General features: G+C 43.9%; 1 protein-coding gene across 3 annotated transcripts in view; it reads right to left on the reverse strand.

Moving 5' to 3' along the window:
* The window catches only part of rab24 (RAB24, member RAS oncogene family), a 63,597-nt gene that overhangs the window by 30,389 nt on the left and 11,681 nt on the right, over nt 1–21,527 (reverse strand). For 2 of the 3 annotated variants that reach the window (XM_083639810.1, XM_083639809.1), the window contains exons 3-4: nt 7,689–7,757; nt 5,315–5,393 (exon numbers count right to left, since the gene is read on the reverse strand). In XM_083639810.1, coding sequence (XP_083495936.1) covers nt 5,315–5,393; nt 7,689–7,757 — 148 coding nt within the window. The remainder of the gene's footprint in view (nt 1–5,314; nt 5,394–7,688; nt 7,758–21,527) is intronic. The other variant, XM_083639811.1, reaches the window with a different exon arrangement.

The following is a 21,527-nucleotide window of genomic DNA, read 5'->3' on the forward strand; positions in this document are numbered from 1 at the left end:
AACAGTCTTCCATAGGGCTGCGTTGCAGCGTTTAAGGCACTAGTGAGAGCTTGAGTTCGAAATGAAGTAAAACCTGGTCTATCCTGAACTAGAGTAACACCTTATAGGGATACAAATAATGTAAAAAATAGTCAGGGGCGTAGCTAGCAGCATGTGAGTGTTTAAGAAATGGTTAAAATTCAGAAGGGCCCAGGTGTAGGCCGAAAAGGTGGGTCTTTAGTTTCCGGCGAAAAATTGCCAGTGATTCAGCCCTTCTGATCGAGGGGGGAAGCTCATTCCACCACTGAGGAGCCAGTGAGGAAAAGAGTTGCGATCGGGACAAGCGACCTTCGGGCCCACGTAGTCGTGGAGGGGCGAGGCGAGCTGGACAGGTGGAGGAGTGGAGGGAGCGATGCAATGTTTGGAAACTTACCAAAGATTGCAGATATGGCGGGGCTGACCGGTGAACTGACCGGTAGGTCAGCACCAGTGTCTTGAACCTGATGCGTGCCAGGATGGGAAGCCAGTAAAGGTCGCGAAAAAGGGGAGTGACATGAGAAGATTTTGGTAAGTTGAACACCAGACGGGCTGCAGCGTTTTGGATAAGCTGAAGGGGTCGGTTGGCCGAGGCAGGTAGCCCGGCCAACAGAACATTGCAGTAGTCTAGACGCGAGATGACAAGCGCCTGGACCAGGAGTTGAGTCGCCTCTTTAGTGAGGAATGGACAGATTTTTCGAATGTTATAAAGGGAGAGCCTACAGCGACGGGCAGTCGCGGCGATAAAGGCTGAGTTGGATAACTGGTTATCTAGAATCACCCCAAGGTTCTTAACTGTTGGAGAAGGGAGTACAGTAGTATTGTCGATATTGATGGAAAGGTCTGTGACAGAGCAGTCTTTTCCAGGGAGGAACAGTAGCTCAGTCTTGGCAAGATTCAATTTGAGGTGGTATGCAGTCATCCAGGTGACAATGTCTCTGAGGCAGGCGGCTAAACGTGATTCTATTTGAGTGTCAGAAGGGGGGAAAGAGAGGAAGAGTTGAGTGTCATCAGCATAGCAATGGTAGGAGAAGCCGTGGGATGAAATCACGTGACCGAGGGATCTGATGTATAGGAGAAAAAGGAAGGGGCCCAGGACTGAGCCTTGGGGTACTCCAGTGTTGAGGGTGCATGATCTGGAGAGTGCCCCACACCATGTGATCTGGTATGAGCGGTTAGAGAGGTAGGAGGTGAACCAAGACAGCGCGGATCCTGAAATGCCGAGGTCTGAGAGAGTGGAAAGAAGTATTTGGTGGTTAACTGTGTCGAAGGCGGCAGATAGGTCGAGCAGGACAAGGACAGAGGAGAGGGATGAGGATTTGGCAGTGTGTAGGGCATGAGTGACGGAGAGGAGAGCTGTCTCAGTGGAGTGGGAGGCCTTGAAGCCAGACTGTAGTGGATCGAGGAGTTTATTCTGAGCGAGGTAGAGAGAGAGTTGTTCCGAGACTGCTCGCTCAAGGGTTTTTGAGATGAATGACAGGAGTGAAACGGGTCAGTAATTTTGAACAGCAGTATGGTCAAGGGAGGGTTTCTTAAGGAGTGGTTTGACTCTGGCAATTTTGAGAGGAGCAAGAACGAGACCGGTGGACAGAGAGGAGTTGATAAGTGACGTGAGAAACGGAGATAAGTCAGCAGAGATGGTTTGGAGTAGGGGATAGGATCCAGGGGGCAGGAGGTGGGACGGTTGGACATGACAAGTTTAAGGACGTCTTCAGGGGAGAGGGGAGAGAAGGAGGCGAAGCCTGTGGCAGGGAACAGAGAGTCAGATTTAGGAGTGTTGCTGTTAGTGGCTGGAGGGGGGAAGGAAGCGCTGATGTCATCAACTTTTTTGGAGAAGAAGGTCATGAAATCATCAGCAGAAAGGGAGGAAGGAGGGGGAGGGGGGGAGGGTTGAGGAGAGAGGAAAAGGTGGAGAACAGTTTACCGGGGTTGGAGGGGGAGGATTGAATTTCGGAAATGAAAAAGGAAGATTTAGCAGTGGTGACAGCAGTGGTGAAGTTGGATAGGATGAGATGGTATGCAGAGAGATCTATGGGGTCTTGTGATTTCCGCCATTTTCTTTCCGCTGCTCTAAGCTCAGTTCGATGGGATCGTAGAGCCTCGGACAACCAAAGTGCAGGGGGAATGGATCGAGCCGGTTTTGAGATGAGGGGACAAAGAGAGTCAAGAGCGGAGGAGAGGGAGGAGAGAAGAGTAGTGGAAGCCTCATCCGTGGGTAAGAGAGAGAAAAGTTCAGCTGAGGGAAGGAGGGAGAGGACAGCAGAGGAGAGGGCTGTAGGTGAGAGGGATTTTATATTGCGTCGGGTGGTAATGGAATGAGACGGTAATGGGAGGGGTTTGGGGAGGGAGATGGGAAGGGAGAAGGTTATGAAATGGTGGTCGGATACCGGGAGAGGGGTAACTGAAAAGTTGGAAGTGATGCAGGAACGGGTGAAGACAAGGTCGAGGATGTTCCCCGCCTTATGAGTGGGCGGAGAAAAAGAGAGGGAGAGGTCAAAAGAAGCGAAAAAGTTGAGAAAGAGGGGAGATTGCATGGTTACTGGCAGGATATTAAAGTCGCCGAGCAGGATCAGTGGAGTGCCATCTTCTGGAAATATGGAGAGAAGGCTATCTAATTCGTCCAGGAAAATTCCAAGATGGCCGGGAGGGCGGTAAATTACTATGATGCTAAGTTTGAAAGGAAGGGATACAGTGACAGCATGAGATTCAAAAGAAGATAGAGAAAGATGAGAGAGAAGAGTGACCGTATACGTCCATTTTGGGGAAATGAGAAGGGCAGTGCCCCCCCCACGGCCGGAGGCCCTGGGAGTGTGTAAAAAAGAGAAAGCAGAAGAGCAGCTGGAGTCGCAGTAGGAAGATAACTAAAGACAATCACAAAGTTGCAAGTGCAATCAAATCGAGTACATATATACAATATGTACATGAGTGGTGAAGTGTTCTGTGGATAATAAATATGAATTTACATGGGATTTACAGACTAAGTTAAATAGGCGTTAAATTACATGGTATCACTTATTTATCATGCACAGCCATCATGTCATTTTACTACAATAATTAGATCAAGCTCATAGTGTTATTAAAGCTTTTACATGGTATGCCATGATCTGATTTCCCTTGTACTTGAGTTTGTGATTTCTTTGATATTTAACTTTATATTTGCAACCAGATATGAATCACTTATTAAACAGCGTCATGACTCGATAATGTTACACCTCCTTGGCCGAGGTCTGCAGTCGCTTGTAACAAAATAACTCACACTCATTTGACTTGAAGGCATGTAATTACGTTATCACATTCGCTAACCTGTCGCTCTTTGAACAAGTCGGGGTGTCTGTCAGCGAGATCTTTGAAGTTGGACGCGTTGGCTCCCTTCGCCTGCGCAGTTTTGAACGATCGTTTACAGGCAAGCTAGTCTGGGCACGCTTTACTCCGCTTTTGGCCATGGGGGGCGTAAACCAAGGAAACAGGAAACAATACCGCAAACAAGTGCGCCAAAAAACGTCTTTGTTGCCGTTAGCTTGACGCAGCGAGGTTACATTAGCTAGAGCCTGATAAAAAGAACAACAACACAAGTTGTATAGTAGCGTTTGCACATTTGTTGTATTGTAGCGTTAGCACATTTCTCCCGTAGTCACTGCCGAAGAAGGTTTCTGGAGAGCCAAAGACAATGGAGTACTCGCCATGTTTTCAACTGTTTAGTAATTGATCCTCCATTATTGATAACAGCGGACAGACAAGTAGAACTATTCCATCAACTGCCCATTTGTTTGAAAAGTTCTTCCCAAGCAGTTACACGCGAGAACGTCTCTCTCTTTCCTTGATTAATTGTCTGATGCAAAGCTTCTGTATTGGCTTAAAATAGGCTATGTGATATTGTGAATCCGCGATGTTTCTACAAGGTACGTCCATCTTTAGTTTTGTTGTTTGCATTTTATTTTCTTATTGTTTCCACTGCTCGTTTCCTGTCTAGGACGGGCTCTAGGCCGGTAACAGGCCGAGTGACAAAATCCCTTGTAAACGGAGGCCAGGCTCTTTCTCGCCGAGAAGAGCCTGGTGACGCGAGGTTACAGGCAAGCTATGTTGTGTCTGTGGGTTTGACCCTGACTGTCAGCAAAGCTATGTTGTGTCTGTGGGTTTAACCCCGATTGTCAGCAAAGCTATGTTGTGTCTGTGGGTTTAACCCTGACTGTCAGCAAAGCTATGTTGTGTCTGTGGGTTTAACCCTGACTGTCAGCAAAGCTATGTTGTGTCTGTGGGTTTAACCCTGACTGTCAGCAAAGCTATGTTGTGTCTGTGGGTTTACCCCTGACTGTCAGCAAGCTATGTTGTGTCTGTGGGTTTGTGTTGTGTCTGTGGGTTTAACCCTGACTGTCTGTTGTGTCTGTGGGTTTAACCCTGACTGTCAGCAAAGTGATTCCATGTTCCGCTCTGTGCATCTGCCTTGTCCACATCTGTGGACATTTGACAAGACCACAGCAGCCATGTTCTAGATGAGGCGGAAGAAACAACAACTGCTTACACGCCCACTACTAGGAGTTGAAGGTGAAGTCATGACCCGCCCTCCTCTGCCTCTGATTGGCTAGAATCATTCCTTTCGTCGGTTGGATTGGTCAGGTTATCATAGACATTTTTGCATACTTTTGAGTGAAAAATTGTACGAGGCGCACTTCGATGTCAAAACCCGTGCCTGCTACGAAAAATGCGCGCAGGTTGGCAGGTCTGGAATAACAAATAATAAATGGTAAAATGGTAAATGGCCTGCATTTATATAGCACTTTTATCCAAAGCGCTTTACAATCAGTAGGTGCATTCACCCATTCATACACCGATGGCGGCAGGCTACCACGCAGGGTGCTGGCACACCATCAGGAGCAATTTGGGGTTCAGTATCTTTATCTTGCCCAAGGACACTTCGACAGGCAGACTGGAGGCGGCGGGAATCGAACCACCAACCTCTTTTATCCAAAGCAATTAGTGGATGACCCGCTCTACCTCCTGAGCTACAGCCGCCCCTCGAAACTGAAATCTGAATAACCTCGAAACTGAAAATTATATTTATGGCTTTTTTGCTTCTTGCTCTCCGACCTCAATATCTCTATTTTGTTTGCTGCTCTAATGAACTCTAGTCTTATCTCTTAATGTAAAGGTCATAAACTCAATGTTTAAGTTGTTAACAAGTTGCTGACAGGCTCCTGCATCAATATCACCAATACAGGTCCTGAACATTTATTGTATTTTGCAAATGCAATCATTCCCCCCCCACTTCTAAATGTGTCTCTTCACATAAGGTCAAGTTTACCATAACAGACGATGGCTGCCCTCGCTCCTCTGTAGTAGATCCTGCTCATGGCTTCATACCGCTCTGATCCAGCTGTGTCCTGAGAGAGAGAGAGAGACAGTCACACAGACAGACAGACACACACACGCACACACACACACACACACACGCACACACACACACACACACACACACACACAGTGACACAGATACACACATACAGACAGAAAGACAGACAGACACAGACACAGACACACACACACACACACACACACACAGACAGACAGAATGAAGAAAACCAACAGAGAGAGAAATGGAGGAGAGAAGAGAGAGAGAGAAGAAGAATTGAAACCTAAAGGAAACCACAACACTTCCTGTAAAACACAGATTGAACAACTGAAACTAAATTGTGTGTTTGATGTTATAAATATCTCTGGATATCTCAGATGACATGTTTGGTTACAACACTGGTGCAAACTACGCAGTGTGAAAAGCTCATTTGGCCTCTCTGGAACTGTCTAATGGCCCATTTCCACCGCTGGTATCAGCGCGGCCCCGCCCAGCTCGTCTCGCTTTTTTGTCTCATTCCACCGATCAAAAACGTGGACAGCCCGGGTTGAGTCGGGGTTGAGTCGTGCTGCTTTTGGTCCCTGCTCTGTTGAGGTTCTAGGGCTGTAGACCCGGTACCATACGGTGACGTGAAAACACTGCAGACGACTGATTGGTCAGGTAGAATCGTGTTTACTCTATCTACTGACTGTCAATGCTGCATACCAGTTTAGTGGGGCTTACCTTCTCTTCTGTTATGTTATTTCCATCAGTCTTTTGTGTTGCTGCCTTCGGCTCTGGTGAAATAAAATCGATCTCCTTACTAGCTTTAACATGGCGGTGGTTTTCAATTGTTTTGAGAGCGAAAAAGTCAGCTCCTCAGGAAGCCCTTGTAGTTGTGTGCAGCGTCGGCTCCGCTAGGCCGCAGGCGGGGGATAGTGAAGCCGCGGTCTTGCCTGGTGAGAGGCCGCCGGGGTAGAGGCTTCACTCTCCCTGTAGCGCAACCCCCGTCCCTCGCGCAGCGCATGCATGTGAGTTTGACTAACAACAAAGTGATATCCATTCTCCTGGCCGATTGTCACATTTGCCCATGTACACTGTAGGTCATTTAGAGGCACCATTATTTCATAAACAGTTTAAAAGTTCTGTGTATGGATTTAATTTTAACGTTATATGTTATAGCCTACTTCGGCTATGGGCGGAGGACAGATATGCGGTCGCTATGACGACCAGTTGTGGGCGGGGGCAGATCGAGCAGCGTTGGAAGCAAAACATCCATCAGGTCGAAACGAGTAGAGCCGAGTGGTGACGAGCTGTGCAGGGCTGTAAAATGTGGTGGAAATGAGCCATTAAGCTCCTTTTAGACCGGCCAGAAATCCCACTAACATCCACAAACTAGTGGCATTTTCTTCAGTCTAAAATTGTCCAAGCCGGGCCGTTTAGCGCGGCGGCTCTGCATGTCACGGAGATATAAATCTTGGCGGTGGTCCAACCCATGATTTTCCAACCCTGCTTCTCGTCCTCCTGAGTTGCCGCCCCTTTTCCAGCGTGAGTCAGTGAGATTCAGTGATTCCCACAGCCTGAAATTTGACTTTCTTAATGGTTAATTATTTTACATTGACGGAATATGCAGAGAAAAAAAGCATCTCTCATGCACGAGTGCACCCCACAGCCCAGGCGCAGACAGCATCAAGTCAGACAGAATGTAAGTAGGTCGTCCGCTTTAGCTCTTTCAAAAATAAAACCCTCGTTGTAACGTTAAACATTTTGAGTCATGCTTTACAGCCATTTATGTAAACTTAACATCACAACGAGTATTTTGATACAATGTTTGCTGCTTCATTTGTTGAAACACCTTTTTCTCCTCCAACGTGCATCAGTGAGGCTATTTACTTGTTTAAATGACATTAGTTTGACATTTTTACCCGGAAGTTTCCATTTTGTTTTGGCTGGTGGCTCACACTGCTCCCACAGCTGTGAGAGAAGAAGGGAAAAGGGAGGGGGAAGAGACAGAACGCAGCGGTGGAGAAACGCAGGTTGAGAGTGCGATCTAGAAGTTTAAAAGGCGATGTTGCTGCTGCTACTCCCTGCTGCTTTCCTGGGTAACAAAAACATGTGTACTAGTGGGACTTTTGATGTAAAAAAGGTATAACTATATGAAATGTTCATTTTCATTTTTCCCAAATCAAATCAAACCAAATCAAATCAATCACTTTAACTCACCCATATTCCCAGAGTCACCACTTTAACTCACCCATATTCCCAGAGTCACCACTTTAACTCACCCATATTCCCAGAGTCACCACTTTAACTCACCCATATTCCCAGAGTCACCACTTTAACTCACCCATATTCCCAGAGTCACCACTTTGTCTCCCACCTGGATCGCCTTGGCGACAAAAGCTGCTCCGATCGTCTGCCGGGAAGGAAGACAAGACAGACCATCAGCCGCTGCTGCATGGAAACTTTACAATCTCACTCAACTCCATAAGATCCAGCTGAACTTTCACTAGCCAGTCTAAATGAACACTAATGGTGATGTACAAAGTACTAGAGATAGACTGCAAGACTACTTGTTTACTGGATTGTGTACCTACTGTTAACACATTCACTGCCACCAGTTTTTTTTTTTACTGTAGGTAGCTTCTGCCAAGGTTTTTTTTTGAGGATTCTGGCTCATCTTTCAAGAGCCGAGGATTATTTTCTGCTAGTATTTTGTGAACACAAAATATCTCAAAATAACTAATAGAATGTGTGCTTTCTCTGTCTAAAAGAGTTAGTTTGTAGAGTTAGTAGTTATGTAGGCATTAGCAGTTGAATACAGCATGGTTTCAGCGTCTGAAAATTTAAGCTGAGATAAATGGCTTTTTGTGAAATTCGATAGAACAGTCACTTTAACCATTTATTTTTGGCATCAGTAAGACGTCAGACATCTAAACAATAGTTTTGAACAGTAATTTCCTCCATAACAGCAGGAAACCCCCCTCTCCTTCAAACTCCTCCCTCCGTGTGTGTTCTCCTCTTCCCTCCGTGGCTGCAGCGGGTGTGTGACAAGCGAGTTGCTGTCTGTGCTGCCTGGCTGCCCCTCGTCGGGCGAGTCTGGATGGGCTCGCTCGTTTCTTGGGGTTTCGGTTGAGAGCTTTGATGAAGCTTTTGCGATTCTGGTCTTATTTATGCTGCGTGTTTCAAAGTGTGTTGCACCCATAATCTATTATGCAAATTTGCAATCCCCCAACGCCAGCTCCCTGCGCGAAAGCGAAAGCGTTTTCGCCAATCCATTTTCATGAGAATGGCTTCCTCACGCGGCTGTCTTTGCTTGGCTTTCTCTCGTCTGGAGAGCACTGTCGCCACTTAGTGGGTCGGTAAAATAGATTATACACATTCAATACCTCCCATATTTTTATAGGAGATGTAAAAGGGGTTGATCGACGTCCCACCGTCAAAAAAAAAAAAAAAAAAATTTTGGACGAGATATCTCGTCCACGGCAGTCAACCGTTGGTTTCTGCTTGACGAGATATCTCGTCCACGGCAGTGAACGTGTTAACTTGATTATGTGCCTACCAAATTTGCACTATGTCCTGTAATGGAGCCCCCTAGCACAATAATTGGTAACACTTTAGAATACAGCCCGCAAATAAGCATGTAGTTATAGTATAACAACTGGGTTTCGGGCTGTAGTTATAGTCTAACTACGGGGTTTAAGGAGTGAATTAATACTTTAACTAGAGGGTAACAAGATCTGTACTTATAGTCTAACTACGGGGTTTAAGGAGTGTAGTTATAGTATAACAACGGGGTTTAAGGAGTGTAGTTATAGTATAACAATGGGGTTTAAGGAGTGTAGTTATGGTATAACAACAGGGTTTAAGGAGGGTAGTTATGGTATAACAACGGGGTTTAAGGAGTGTAGTTATAGTCTAACTACGGGGGTTAAGGAGTGTAGTTATAGTATAACAACGGGTTTTAAGGAGTGTAGTTATAGTCTAACTACGGGGTTTAAGGAGTGAAAAAATACTTTAACTAGAGGGTAACAAGAATTGTACTTATAGTCTAACTACGGGGTCGCGGGCTGTATTATGAAGCAGGGGACAAATGTTTGTACTTATAGGCTAATTACGGGGTACCACACTGTACTTACAGGGTAACTACAGGGTTTAAGGAGTGTAGTTATAGTATAACAACGGGGTTTAAGGAGTGTAGTTAGAGTATAACAACGGGGTTTAAGGAGTGTAGTTAGAGTATAACAACGGGGTTTAAGGAGTGTAGTTAGAGTATAACAACAGGGTTTAAGGAGTGTAGTTATAGTATAATGTAACCCACATTAGTTTTACCACTTGAACTAACTGGCACTACACTACACTACAACCTGAGCGTTCCCATTCTCACCAGTAGAGGTGCTATGCGCGCCGCAGCTTCTTTAGACGCCCATTCTTCTTCTCTCGCATTCCAGAGAACATTCCAGAATGCACTGAGACGCGCTGAATTTAACGTCACGCAGCTGAAAGATATATCCTCTATCTAAACTCCTAACTTTCTTTAAGTGGATCAGAAAGCATAATCCTTTGGATCTTTTTGTTTTAAGGACGATTCAGACTCCCACCAGCATTTTCTTTTCACTAGTGAGCGATTCTTCGGTGAGTTCACTCTGGCTGAAACATGTTGTATCACCCTCCCAGCAAGCAAAATTACGTCATGATAACGTTGTGATGACGTGTTCCAGTGACGTTCAGGACTAGGCCAGATGACATGGTGATTTGGGGATGATTTAGACGTCTACGCGGGAACGTCAAGCTGACGTCGAAATATGACCGTTACCATGAATGGGCATGTTCAGTTATTCTGCTATGTACACAGTGTATATTCAGCAACTTTATACATAAAGCTATAATTATGTCCAGATTAACAATTTTATGCTACATTTTCAAAAAATATAATACCACCCCGTGTGGGATTTGAACTCGGGATCTACAACTTACAGGCCGGCTATTCTACCGCTACGCTAACTGTTCGCTAAAATATTCTGCTGTAGGTTGGAGTAATATAGCCTACTGTTTCAAAACATGGAACCCTTGTTATTTTTATACCGGTATAACATCCATGGAGTCGGGACAGTTTTATTAAAAACGATAGCTAATTTAATTCAAAACTGAATCTGGAAGAATCATTGAGGGTCCCCTCAAGCACTAAGCACTCGCCTCACCGCCCGCAGCACATAGAGACCAATGTTATTTGTCCAGCTCGGAGGATCGCTCATTTAGGTGAAAATGAGGTTGTAGCTCGTTGTCTACCTTACTAAGATGGGGAGGCGTCGTGTGTGCAGTACACGCTTCGTTTATGAGCTATTGATCCGGGAAGTGCAAATCTGTCAATATATTTCCAACTTTACCGAACTTTTGTGGATCGCACATCACAGTGTAACAGTTTACAATCTGTAGCAAGCATGCAACTCCCAACTCAAATATTTACGCCTCGCAGTGTATTTTCTCTCTTTCAAAACAATCTGGCAACACGATATGCAAGTGAGACAATTGCAGGATTCCCCCGCAATTCATCTCCTCGTAGTCCCACCTCCACGAATAAACAGTTTGTTAATCAGCAGATGTCCACACGTGCTGATCACTCGGATTTTGGATAAAAAATAGCCCAGGCTGAGAAATACGTGATTGATTGCAACCATTTAGTTATCCTCATGGATATTTCAGTGGTGAGTGAAATTAGTTGGATAGTGATACTTGGGCCAGATCTGACCCGTCATGATATGACTTGAGCTGGCCCCGATTGGGCTCTCTCGATTCGTCCGGGTCCGTCCGTGCTTGCTGGGCTAGCTAATGCTAATGCTAACGGTAGCTAACGTAGCTTCGTTGTAGTGAATAGCTATTTGGTGAATACTGAATGTGCCATGATATGCTTCCTCATGTGTGTATCTTTGAGATTTAATGCTAAAAACCAATCGGAGACAGACTGAATGTATGAATCTATGTGATTTCACCGTGAATGTTGTAGCCAATGTTGCTGTGTTATGTGGTATTGCTTGATAGCCTATGTCATTGAGTTGGGCTAGTTCATGTGCGTGTAGGCTACACAGCAAATGCATTGTGTTACTCATCGACATTTAATTCACATTTTGGATAGAAAATATACTGTACAGTACAGATTTTAATTTAGAACAACTACTGCTATATGCAGGTTTTTTTTTTTTGATTGCCTTAAAAGACCAGAGCCATAGATGGCGAGCCAAATCCCAGCAAGCATCGTGGAGTGGAGTGTGGGCCAGCACTCGTGGAGGGTGTGACGTCCTGCTTCTTCTTTCTCCATGTGTCCAGTGAAAGGGAGCAACTCAACTGTCCATCATCTGTTCTCTCACACAGCTAAGATCTTCTTTCCCCCCCCCCTTTCCAAAAACACAAAATCATACTACCCGGGTAGATGGACACTGACTAAAAAAAAAAACACTGAACACTGACTGGAAACAAAGACAGACAAACTTTATATTTTCTTATTGGCCAAAGTTTATTTTGTTATTTACATGTTACATGTTACAAGTGCACTTTACTTTACTTTATTCTAAGGAAAAATATGTTTACCTGAATACTTACCTGAATACTTACCTGTTGGGAAAATAATAATCCTATGCACTGAAAATAATTCTATATCTTGAAGAGTTCTAATTTTTTTATTGCATCTAAATGTAATAAACCTGTGTTTACATTTTTTCTTAAACCTTTGTCCTTGTTCATTCAATTTATCCTCCTTGAGCGTACCTAATGTTACCATTGCCAATAGATACAGCCTAATCAGAATTTGCATTTCTTGATATTATATTGTGCTATCCTAAGCTACAGTATAACGGCCCATAAGTGTTACAATAACAACGGGGTTTAAGGAGTGTAGTTAGAGTATAACAACTAGGGCTGGGTATCAAGTTTCGATACTTACTTGGCACCGAAATGAAAGCATCGATACTAAGGGGTATCGAAACCTCCCTTGTCAAACGATACCAATTTTCGATACCAAAACAAAACAGCGTCATTGAGCCTATAAGCATGCGACATGGTTGCACACCGCGCTCTAATACGGCTGGTGATTGATTGGCTGTCATGTAGAGGCATGCAAGAAATGTTACGCCCACTTTAGCCGGTGTGTTTGTTGTGAGCCAGGCGGATATACTATACAAGAAGTTAGCCACTCAAGCTACTCCTATCCTGGAGTATGGCGAAGATGATGAAAAGCAGGGAAAGAAACAAACAAGGACTGGTTTCCACAGACAAGAGAAATAATCGCGAGGTGGGTCAGCTTACCGCAAGCTGTTGTTGATGTTAGTGGTTATCAGATCCCTCAGTCTGACAAATCCATGCATCTGGCTGTGAGTTGTAGCTAGCATTATATCGTTTAATTGCCCCCGTAACGTTATGCGCAAGCGGGCATTGTGTATTTTTAGCAACTCATTAACAAACGCTGATGTCATGATAGTTTGTTGAATGTAAATGCGATTCATTTATATTGATAGGCTAGTCAGTGAATGCATGAAGTGGAGCTGTCTCGTCAGATTGGACAAGAATGACGTTCTGTTGCAGCAGTGAGCATTAAACACTGATCTGCAACGCTAGTGTTAGATGTTTAATTAATTAGCGTTAACGTTATGTGCAAGCGGGCAGTTATCGCCCATTATGTATTTTTAGCAACTCGTTAACTAACGCTGATGTCATGATAGTTTGTTGAATATAAATGGGATTCACTTTGTGCCATTATTGATAGGCTAGTCAATGCTCAACTAGTCTTCCATGCATGAGGATCCATCTCATCAGTTTGGACAAGAATATAGTTCTGTTGCATCAGTGAGTATTAAACACCGATTTGCAACTCTCTGTTTTGCACTGAAAACTATTCCACTGATTTATTTGTTTTACATTTCTTTCCTTTGTAGTACTCCAATATTTTTTGTAGGGATGGCAATAAGTTTAGACAACTTAAAGTTATGTTAAATACAGTAGGTTTTATTTTTGCTGCTGTAAAACTTAACACATTCACTGCCAGCCGTTTTTTTTTTACTGTAGGTAGCTTCTGCCAGAGGTTTTTTTTGAGGATTCTGGCTCATTTTACAAGAGCCGAGGATTATTTTCTGCTTGGACTTTGTGAACACAAAGTTCACAAAAGTACTAATAGAATGTGTGCTTTCTCTGTCTAAAAGAGTTAGTTTGTAGAGTTAGTAGTTATGTAGATATTAGCCGTTGAGTACAGCATGGTTTCAGCGTCTGAGACTGAAAGCTGAGATAATCGCAGTTTTGTGAAATTCAATCAAACAGGCAGAACAGTCACTTTAACCATTTATTTTTGGCATCAGTGAGAGATCAGACATCTAAACAATATAGTTCTGAACGCCCTCTCCTTCAAACTCCTCCCTCCGTGGGCGTGTCTGGTGGCTTTCAGCAGCGTTTGTCACAAGCGAGTTTCTACTGCCTGTCTGAGCAGTGAGCAGCCTCCCTCCCTGGCGGCCCCCTCGTCGGCGAGTGTGGATGGGGCTCACTCGTTTCTTGGGTTTGAGAGCTTTGATGAAGCTTTGTGCGATTCTAGGCTTTATGCTGCGTGTTTCAAAGTGTGTTTTCCACCCAGTCTATTTTTGGAACCCTCCACCGTTGTGCGCCCGTGTGCACCAGCGTGAAAGCGTTTTCGCCTACAGTATGAGAATGAGGCTCGTTCGTTTCTGGGTTTTCGGTTGAGCTCAGCTGGAATGAAGCTGCGTGCGATTCTGCGCTTTCTGCTGGTGTTTCAAAGTGTGTTTCACCCATAATCTATTATGCAAATTTGCAATCCCCCACCGCCAGCTCCCAGCGCGATAATGCGCGAAAGCGTTTTCGCCAATCCATTTTACAGTATGAGAGAATGGTTTCCTCGCGCGTTCCCCTGCAGTTTTGATTAAAGATTTGTAAAATAATTTCATTGTGTAATGCAGTTTTATTTTTGTTCAAATGGATTTTTCTAAAAATTGGTATCGAAAAAATTATCGTTCAGGAACTGGTATCGAAATCCAAGTATCGAAACGGTATCGATATCGAAAAATTTTGAACGATACCCAGCCCTAATAACAACGGGGTTTAAGGAGTGTAGTTATACTCTAACTACACTCCTTAAACCCCGTTGTTATACTCTAACTACACTCCTTAAACCCCGTTGTTATACTCTAACTACACTCCTTAAACCCCGTTGTTATACTCTAACTACACTCCTTAAACCCCGTTGTTATACTCTAACTACACTCCTTAAACCCCGTTGTTATACTCTAACTACACTCCTTAAACCCCGTTATACTATAACTACACTCCTTAAACCCCGTTGTTATACTATAACTACACTCCTTAAACCCCGTTGTTATACTATAACTACACTCCTTAAACCCCGTAGTTACCCTGTAAGTACAGTGTGGTACCCCGTAATTAGCCTATAAGTACAAACATTTCTCCCCTGCTTCATAATACAGCCCGCTTTCCCGTTTTCGCCACATATCGTAATAATGTGATCCCTCAACATCCACCAGAGTGATATTTCACCCCAGGCCATTTCCTGGACTCTCACAGGGATCAAATTACCTCAAACGTGATCTCGGTCACCAAGTCTCGTGAAGTCCCGCGATACTTTCCTGCCGACTGGCCAACTACAGGTAGGACGCTTTGCGGTGGTGGTTTTAGCGTAACCTATGTGGGGTTTGGCATAACCTTCGTTATTTCGAATCCCACATAGGTTACGCCAAACCCCACATAGGTTATGCTAAAACCACCACCGCAAAGCGTGTACCTGTAGTTGGCCAGCTGGCAGGAAAGTATCGCGGGACTTCACAAGACTTGGTGACCGAGATCACGTTTGAGGTAATTTGATCCCTGTGAGAGTCCAGGAAATGGCCTGGCCCCCAAATCAGCTCCATTTTACAACTGACTTGGACGCTATTGATCTCAAAACAACGCTAGGACGGCCAGAAACGCCGCGGACATCGCTGGGTGAGTGGCCAAATCATAATTATTGCCAGGAGATGGGTCCAGGTTAAAAAAAAACTAAATTCTCCTTTAAACCCCGTTGTTATACTCTAACTACACTCCTTAAACCTCGTTGTTATACTCTAACTACACTCCTTAAACCCCGTTGTTATACTATAACTACACTCCTTAAACCCCGTTGTTATACTATAACTACACTCCTTAAACCCCGTAGTTACCCTGTAAGTACAGTGTGGTACCCCGTAATTAGCCTATAAGTAGGCTACAAACATTTGTCCCCTGCTTGATAATACAGCCCGCGACCCCGTAGTTAGACTATAAGTACAGATCTTGTTACCCTCTAGTTAAAGTATTTTTTCACTCCTTAAACCCCGTAGTTAGACTATAACTACACTCCTTAAAACCCGTTGTTATACTATAACTACACTCCTTAAACCCCGTAGTTAGACTATGGCCCCTATCGTTGCATCGGCGCTGTTTCTAGGCCGAGCGCCTGGCGCAGCGCAAATCAGTGGGCGTGGACCAGCGCACTTGATATCGTCATGCTGGCGCTACACGCAGCCTAAAGCATTACAACCACGCCTTTTAAGCGTAAAATTATGCACCGTCATGCTCATTGGATAAGTGCAATAAACGAATCGCACGCTTGCCTTTTTAGCTCCAATTCCAGTGGTCCCGCAAAACCTGACGAAAGCCAAGCGCTCTGCCCCCCCCCCCTTCATCCAGTCTGTCTGTCTCCATTATAGGCTATTATTCCATATTATTATGCTTCTCAAACCAATCTAACTGCAGTTTAAATACTGCAAGCATGTAAATACGCTACACTATAGCAAGATCAAAGTGAAAAGAATGTTCTAAAGGCATCAGCTAGAAAAATATAGCCTATCCCTATATGATGAGATTAATTTTATATTGATGAAAGTTTGTCCAGAACGATATCGTTTTCTCTCCCCTGCTGCAGGTAGAATGATGCACATAAATATACCCTACATTATGTAAAGTCATTGCATAAATGTGTTTTTATTGTAAAACTAAATGTGAAGTAGGGCCAAGTTATTGGAGCGGACATCACAGTATAGCACATGACAGTAGAAAGCGTTCCGCAGCGCGTTCCGCTGTCACTTATCTAAATCACGTTAAATCGACAAGAGATATATATAGGCCCAGGAGGACATATATGTTTCACATAGGGTGGTGTATTCATTTCGATGTTTCATTTGGTCCAATATTGAAATGTGTACAATTGCAGGTTGTGTTACCATTACACATTAATTTAGATCGACCTTTTATATCTATTTCGCCTCATTTGGTTGCTATTTAGTAGCGAAATGGAGAAGCACAATGCATGCTGGGACAAGCCAGACAACTTACAACTTATTTTTCCTATATGGGAAGTGTGTTGTGCCTGTCTAAGCGAGGGAGTCAGAGAGAGAGAGAGAAGGGTGACAGAGAAGAGGCAGAAGAGCACTGGCGCACTGAATAGGCCTGATTTCAGAGAGAGACAGAGAAGGGTGACAGGGGAGAGGCAGAAGAGCACTGGCGCACTGAATAGGCCTGGTTTTCAAAGGCGCAAAGCGCTAAATTTACGCCAGGTGCGAAGATATCAGTACGCCGAGATTTAAGGCCGACACGCCCACTTTGGCCCATTCTGGGACTGCGCCACGCCCATTCGGCCTAAAGCGCATTTGGCAGCGTAAAGCCATATTGATATCGTCCCAAAACAGGCGCAAGGCACGTTTTTTTGCGTTTAAGGCCCGTTTTAGCGCCGAAGGCCTGTGGGAGAATAGGGGCCTATAACTACACTCCTTAAACCCCGTTGTTATACCATAACTACACTCCTTAAACCCCGTTGTTATACCATAACTACACTCCTTAAACCCCGTTGTTATACTATAACTACACTCCTTAAACCCCGTAGTTAGACTATAAGTACAGATCTTGTTACCCTCTAGTTAAAGTATTAATTCACTCCTTAAACCCCGTAGTTAGACTATAAGTACAGATCTTGTTACCCTCTAGTTAAAGTATTAATTCACTCCTTAAACCCCGTAGTTAGACTATAACTACAGCCCTAAACCCCGTTGTTATACCATAACTACATGCTTATTTGCAGGCTGTATTCTAAAGCGTTACCCAAGAATTTCAGGTGTGCTTACTTGTACAACAGGGTGACAATAAATATGTTGAATCTAGACTGATATCGGTGTGATGATATCTTGAATCTAGACTGATATCGGTGTGATGATATCTTGAATCTAGACTGATATCGGTGTGATGATATCTTGGGCTGATTTCAGCGAGTCGTGTCATTCATTGCCCATATCAGGGAGGTTCCTCCCTGACCACAGCTGTGTAAAAAGTCTGTAAAAGCGCCAATGGCATTGATTTTGTTTTGTTTTATTATCAATGTTTTCTTTCATCTTTCTCCGATATGTTTTTTCCCCCTGAATGACGTGAGACTCCTGATCAAGAAAGCAAATTCATTTTTTATATGAATGCCAAAGAAACCTGAAAGTGATCTTGTTTAATCTCCCCTCAGCATCAATAACGTTCATCTGATCTAGGTTGGCTCCTATAAATACTTGGGAGTTCACATTGATAATCAACTTAAATGGAACGTGCATGTCGACTACCTGTGTGGGAAATTGGCTCAAAGACTACATTTCCCCCGCCGACTCAGATTGTTCGGAGTGAGTAGTAAAATCATGTTAACATTCTACAATGCCATTCTAGGCAGCCTGTTAAGATACGGCTTAGTTTCTTGGTTTGGCTCCCTCACTATCCAAAACAAATCCAGAATTGAAAAGATGGTGAAAACTGCTATGAAGGTGATTGGAATTAAAAAGTACCCATCCATTCAAATCAATCTTTGAAGAAACTGTCGTTAAGCAGTCCCACCGTATCTTGAAGGACACTTCTCATATCCTGTTTACAGAATATGAACTTCTACCTTCTGGAAGCCATTACAGAGCATGCAGGTATAAGTCAAATACGCTACAAGCTCTCCTTCCTCCCAACATCTATTGCCCTCTTGAACAAACAACCTGCTCAATGTAAAATGTAAAATCCCTCATTCTGTCTTTTTGTGGTTTTATTTTTTTATTACTAAGCTACTTGTTTTTAATTTGTAAGCTACTTTTGCACAGTAGTTTCGTATTTATCTTATATAGCTCGTTTTATCTTTTTCCTTTGCACGTTTTTTATTATTATCATAGTGCAATCTATTTTGGTGGGCAGTGCAATATAATCATGCATTCTTCCGTAAGGTGCATCTTCCACCACGTAAAACATGTAGACCTGCCGCCTTGTATGTCATATTTGTTCTTGTTCTTTTTTATGAATGAATGAATGTATGAATGAAAGGCAGCTGATGTAGCACTGATGTAGCTCTGTTGTAGCCTGGGTAAACCCATCCCCCACGTGACCCTCTCTCAGACCTGTTCTCAGTCACTAGGGTCTGGAATCCCACCATTGTTAAACGATTTCCTGCGGTTGTTGGGCCCCCCCCGATAGACCCCTCCATTAGGCAACCGTCATCCAACCAGCTTAGTGCACAGAGCACATGCGCAGTGCAGCAGATGGTGTCATCACTCTGCGACCTTTGTTGTTAGCATGCCAGCTACCTACACTTTGATTCACTAGGCTACTGCTAGCTAACGACCCCACAACAGGAGCGCGATGGCTACTACCAATGTGAACGATTTTTGCAGGTTGTGTAAGAGAAACCTTCATTCTAAAGGCAAGTTGGGCAGCTGCAAACCACTCGAGAAGGGGGTATTTCTACGCCTGGAGAGGGTTGGTGTGAAACTAGCTACACCAACAGGATAGCAAATCATGTCGGATTTGCCAGAGTCTGACTGAGGTATGTACTTGTAACCTAATGTACTAGTGCAGCACGATTAATCTACACTTCCCCCGTGCACTCCCGCAAATAAGTAATGTTATGCGCAGCCAGTTTATCAGATAATTTCGCCGTAAAATGTGTCCAGGTGATGAGAAGCCCCAGCTGTACAAGCTGTCCTTTGTATGGTCGCTGCCCGTCCGCTCAGACCCGATTTCGATATAGCGTTTGGTGATCTTTTGATCAACAGACCTCATAACTCTCACTTGAAAATGAGATCTTGATCTCAATGTGATTTTACCTGATTAAATAAAGGTTATATAACGGGGATCTATACTGTTACGTGTGTTTACCAACATCATTAAAATATCATAAATGTATCGCTGTTTTAATCAATGGCTACGTTGCTAGCTAGCTAGCTAGCCGTAGACCAGCTATGAACCCCAGTTTGGATGCTCACTGCCCGTCCACTAAAACGCGATTTTGATATAGTGCGAGGTGATATTTTGATCAACAGACCCCATAACGGGGATCTATACTGTTACATGTGTCTACTAACATCATTAAAAGATCATAAATGTAACGCTGTTCCTGGTACTTTAGTTTTAATCTAAGGCTACGTTGCTAGCTAGCTAGCCTGCCTGCCTTGGCAAAACAACACACACACACTACATCTCTCTCTGTCTAGTCACTATAGCCTGGATGACGTTAGCTAATGCTACCCAGCCTTACATTGGCATATGCTGCATTTAGCTTGTGGTATTATGTAGGCTACAGTAATATTGTATAGCTGGCTAGACAGACGAGTTTATCTGGAATCAGTGTGACAAGATCCCTGCTGCTAGCTTGTCTGCCTTTCTGTGTCAGAGTATCTAGCTACAGTATCTGCATTACATGCTACACCATGCAAACAATTAGCCCACCATACTACTGGACTGTACAGTATTGCTGTGAAAAAGTTAGATTTGATTGTGTCAAGTGTTACATGTTATATTTTTAACTGAGCTTTGCGGAATTACCTCAACACAATTGTGTTGTGTATCAGCTTTAAATATCCAATATATACAGCATTAAACAAACAACCAGCAGCATTCAAATGTGCAAAAACGTTATATTTATTGAAATGTGGTGATCTCATGTCACATTACATAATGTTATGCCCAAATGGTCTACTGCCCAGAAGCGTCACTTTACATGTTTGGTAGGGAATTATTTTAATTGTGTTAAACCAGCGTTTATCTTCCATAATGCATTAAATCATAATCACAATGCTATGAAGACATTAGCTGATCACCACAGAGCAGCACAGACAAGTTTATCAGACAATTTCGCAGTAAAATGTGTCCAGGTGATCAGCTCTGAAGCCCCGGCTTGTATGGTCCTAAAATCCGATTTCGATAACGCTAGGTGTTATTTTGATCAACAGACCTCAACCTCAACAGCTGTCTCTCCTTCTCTCTCTGGATAGACTCCTGTCATGATCTGTTTATTTTATCACAACTTGCAATGTAAGTACTGACGTCCTCTCTGTTTATTCTTTCAGGTATTAATTCGATACCCTTCCAAACAGACCAGGGTGCCATGCCCCACATCAGCCGCAGGTATTGTGGAGAAGGGCAACTGGTCAGCTGCTGCCAACCTGATGAGGAAACAGGCGTGCTTGTTATGCTGGACACTGAATGCCAGTCTGCAGACTTCATCCTCCGGCGCTGTTCGCCTCAGGACTTGAAGGCCTAACGTTGTACCATGGACTGTACACATTCTGTGCTAATAATGCTAGCATGCTAACATCCTTTTCACACACACACTGAATATACCGAAATGCTAGATTTGATCATGGACTTAACGTTAATGTTAATCAAAAACGGCCGCAGTCATAACGGTAAGGTGTGTTTGACCTACCGTAAATTCCGGACTATAAGACGCACCGGTGTATAAGCCGCGGGACCAAAATTGACTATTTTTTTCTTCTATAAGCCGCACCGGACTATAAGCCGCGGGTGTTTTGATGTTTAATTACCATATGAAAGGGTTCGTGCACAGAGAGGAATGTCGGGAAAGAGATCGCTGTTTGGGGAAGCTCCCATTTATTAACATTTCAACAAAACAAAACAAAAGTCAGGTCACTAATCCCCAGACAAAATCACACAACAATAGGCTACCGTATATGTGCAGCAAACCTGTAACCAGAGAAGTCAAGTCACTAATCCTCGTCTTCCTCTTCTTCCTGCGTACTGAAACCACCAAAGTCCTCATCTTCAGTGTCGGAAACGAACAGGTTCAGGGTGGCTTCGTCAACCACTCTCCTCTCTCCTTCAGGTGCCATGGCACGAGTCCGATACCTCACGAGTCCGACAC

This window comes from Poromitra crassiceps, assembly GCF_964638095.1.
Source record: "Poromitra crassiceps genome assembly, chromosome: 1".
NCBI lineage: Eukaryota > Metazoa > Chordata > Actinopteri > Beryciformes > Melamphaidae > Poromitra > Poromitra crassiceps.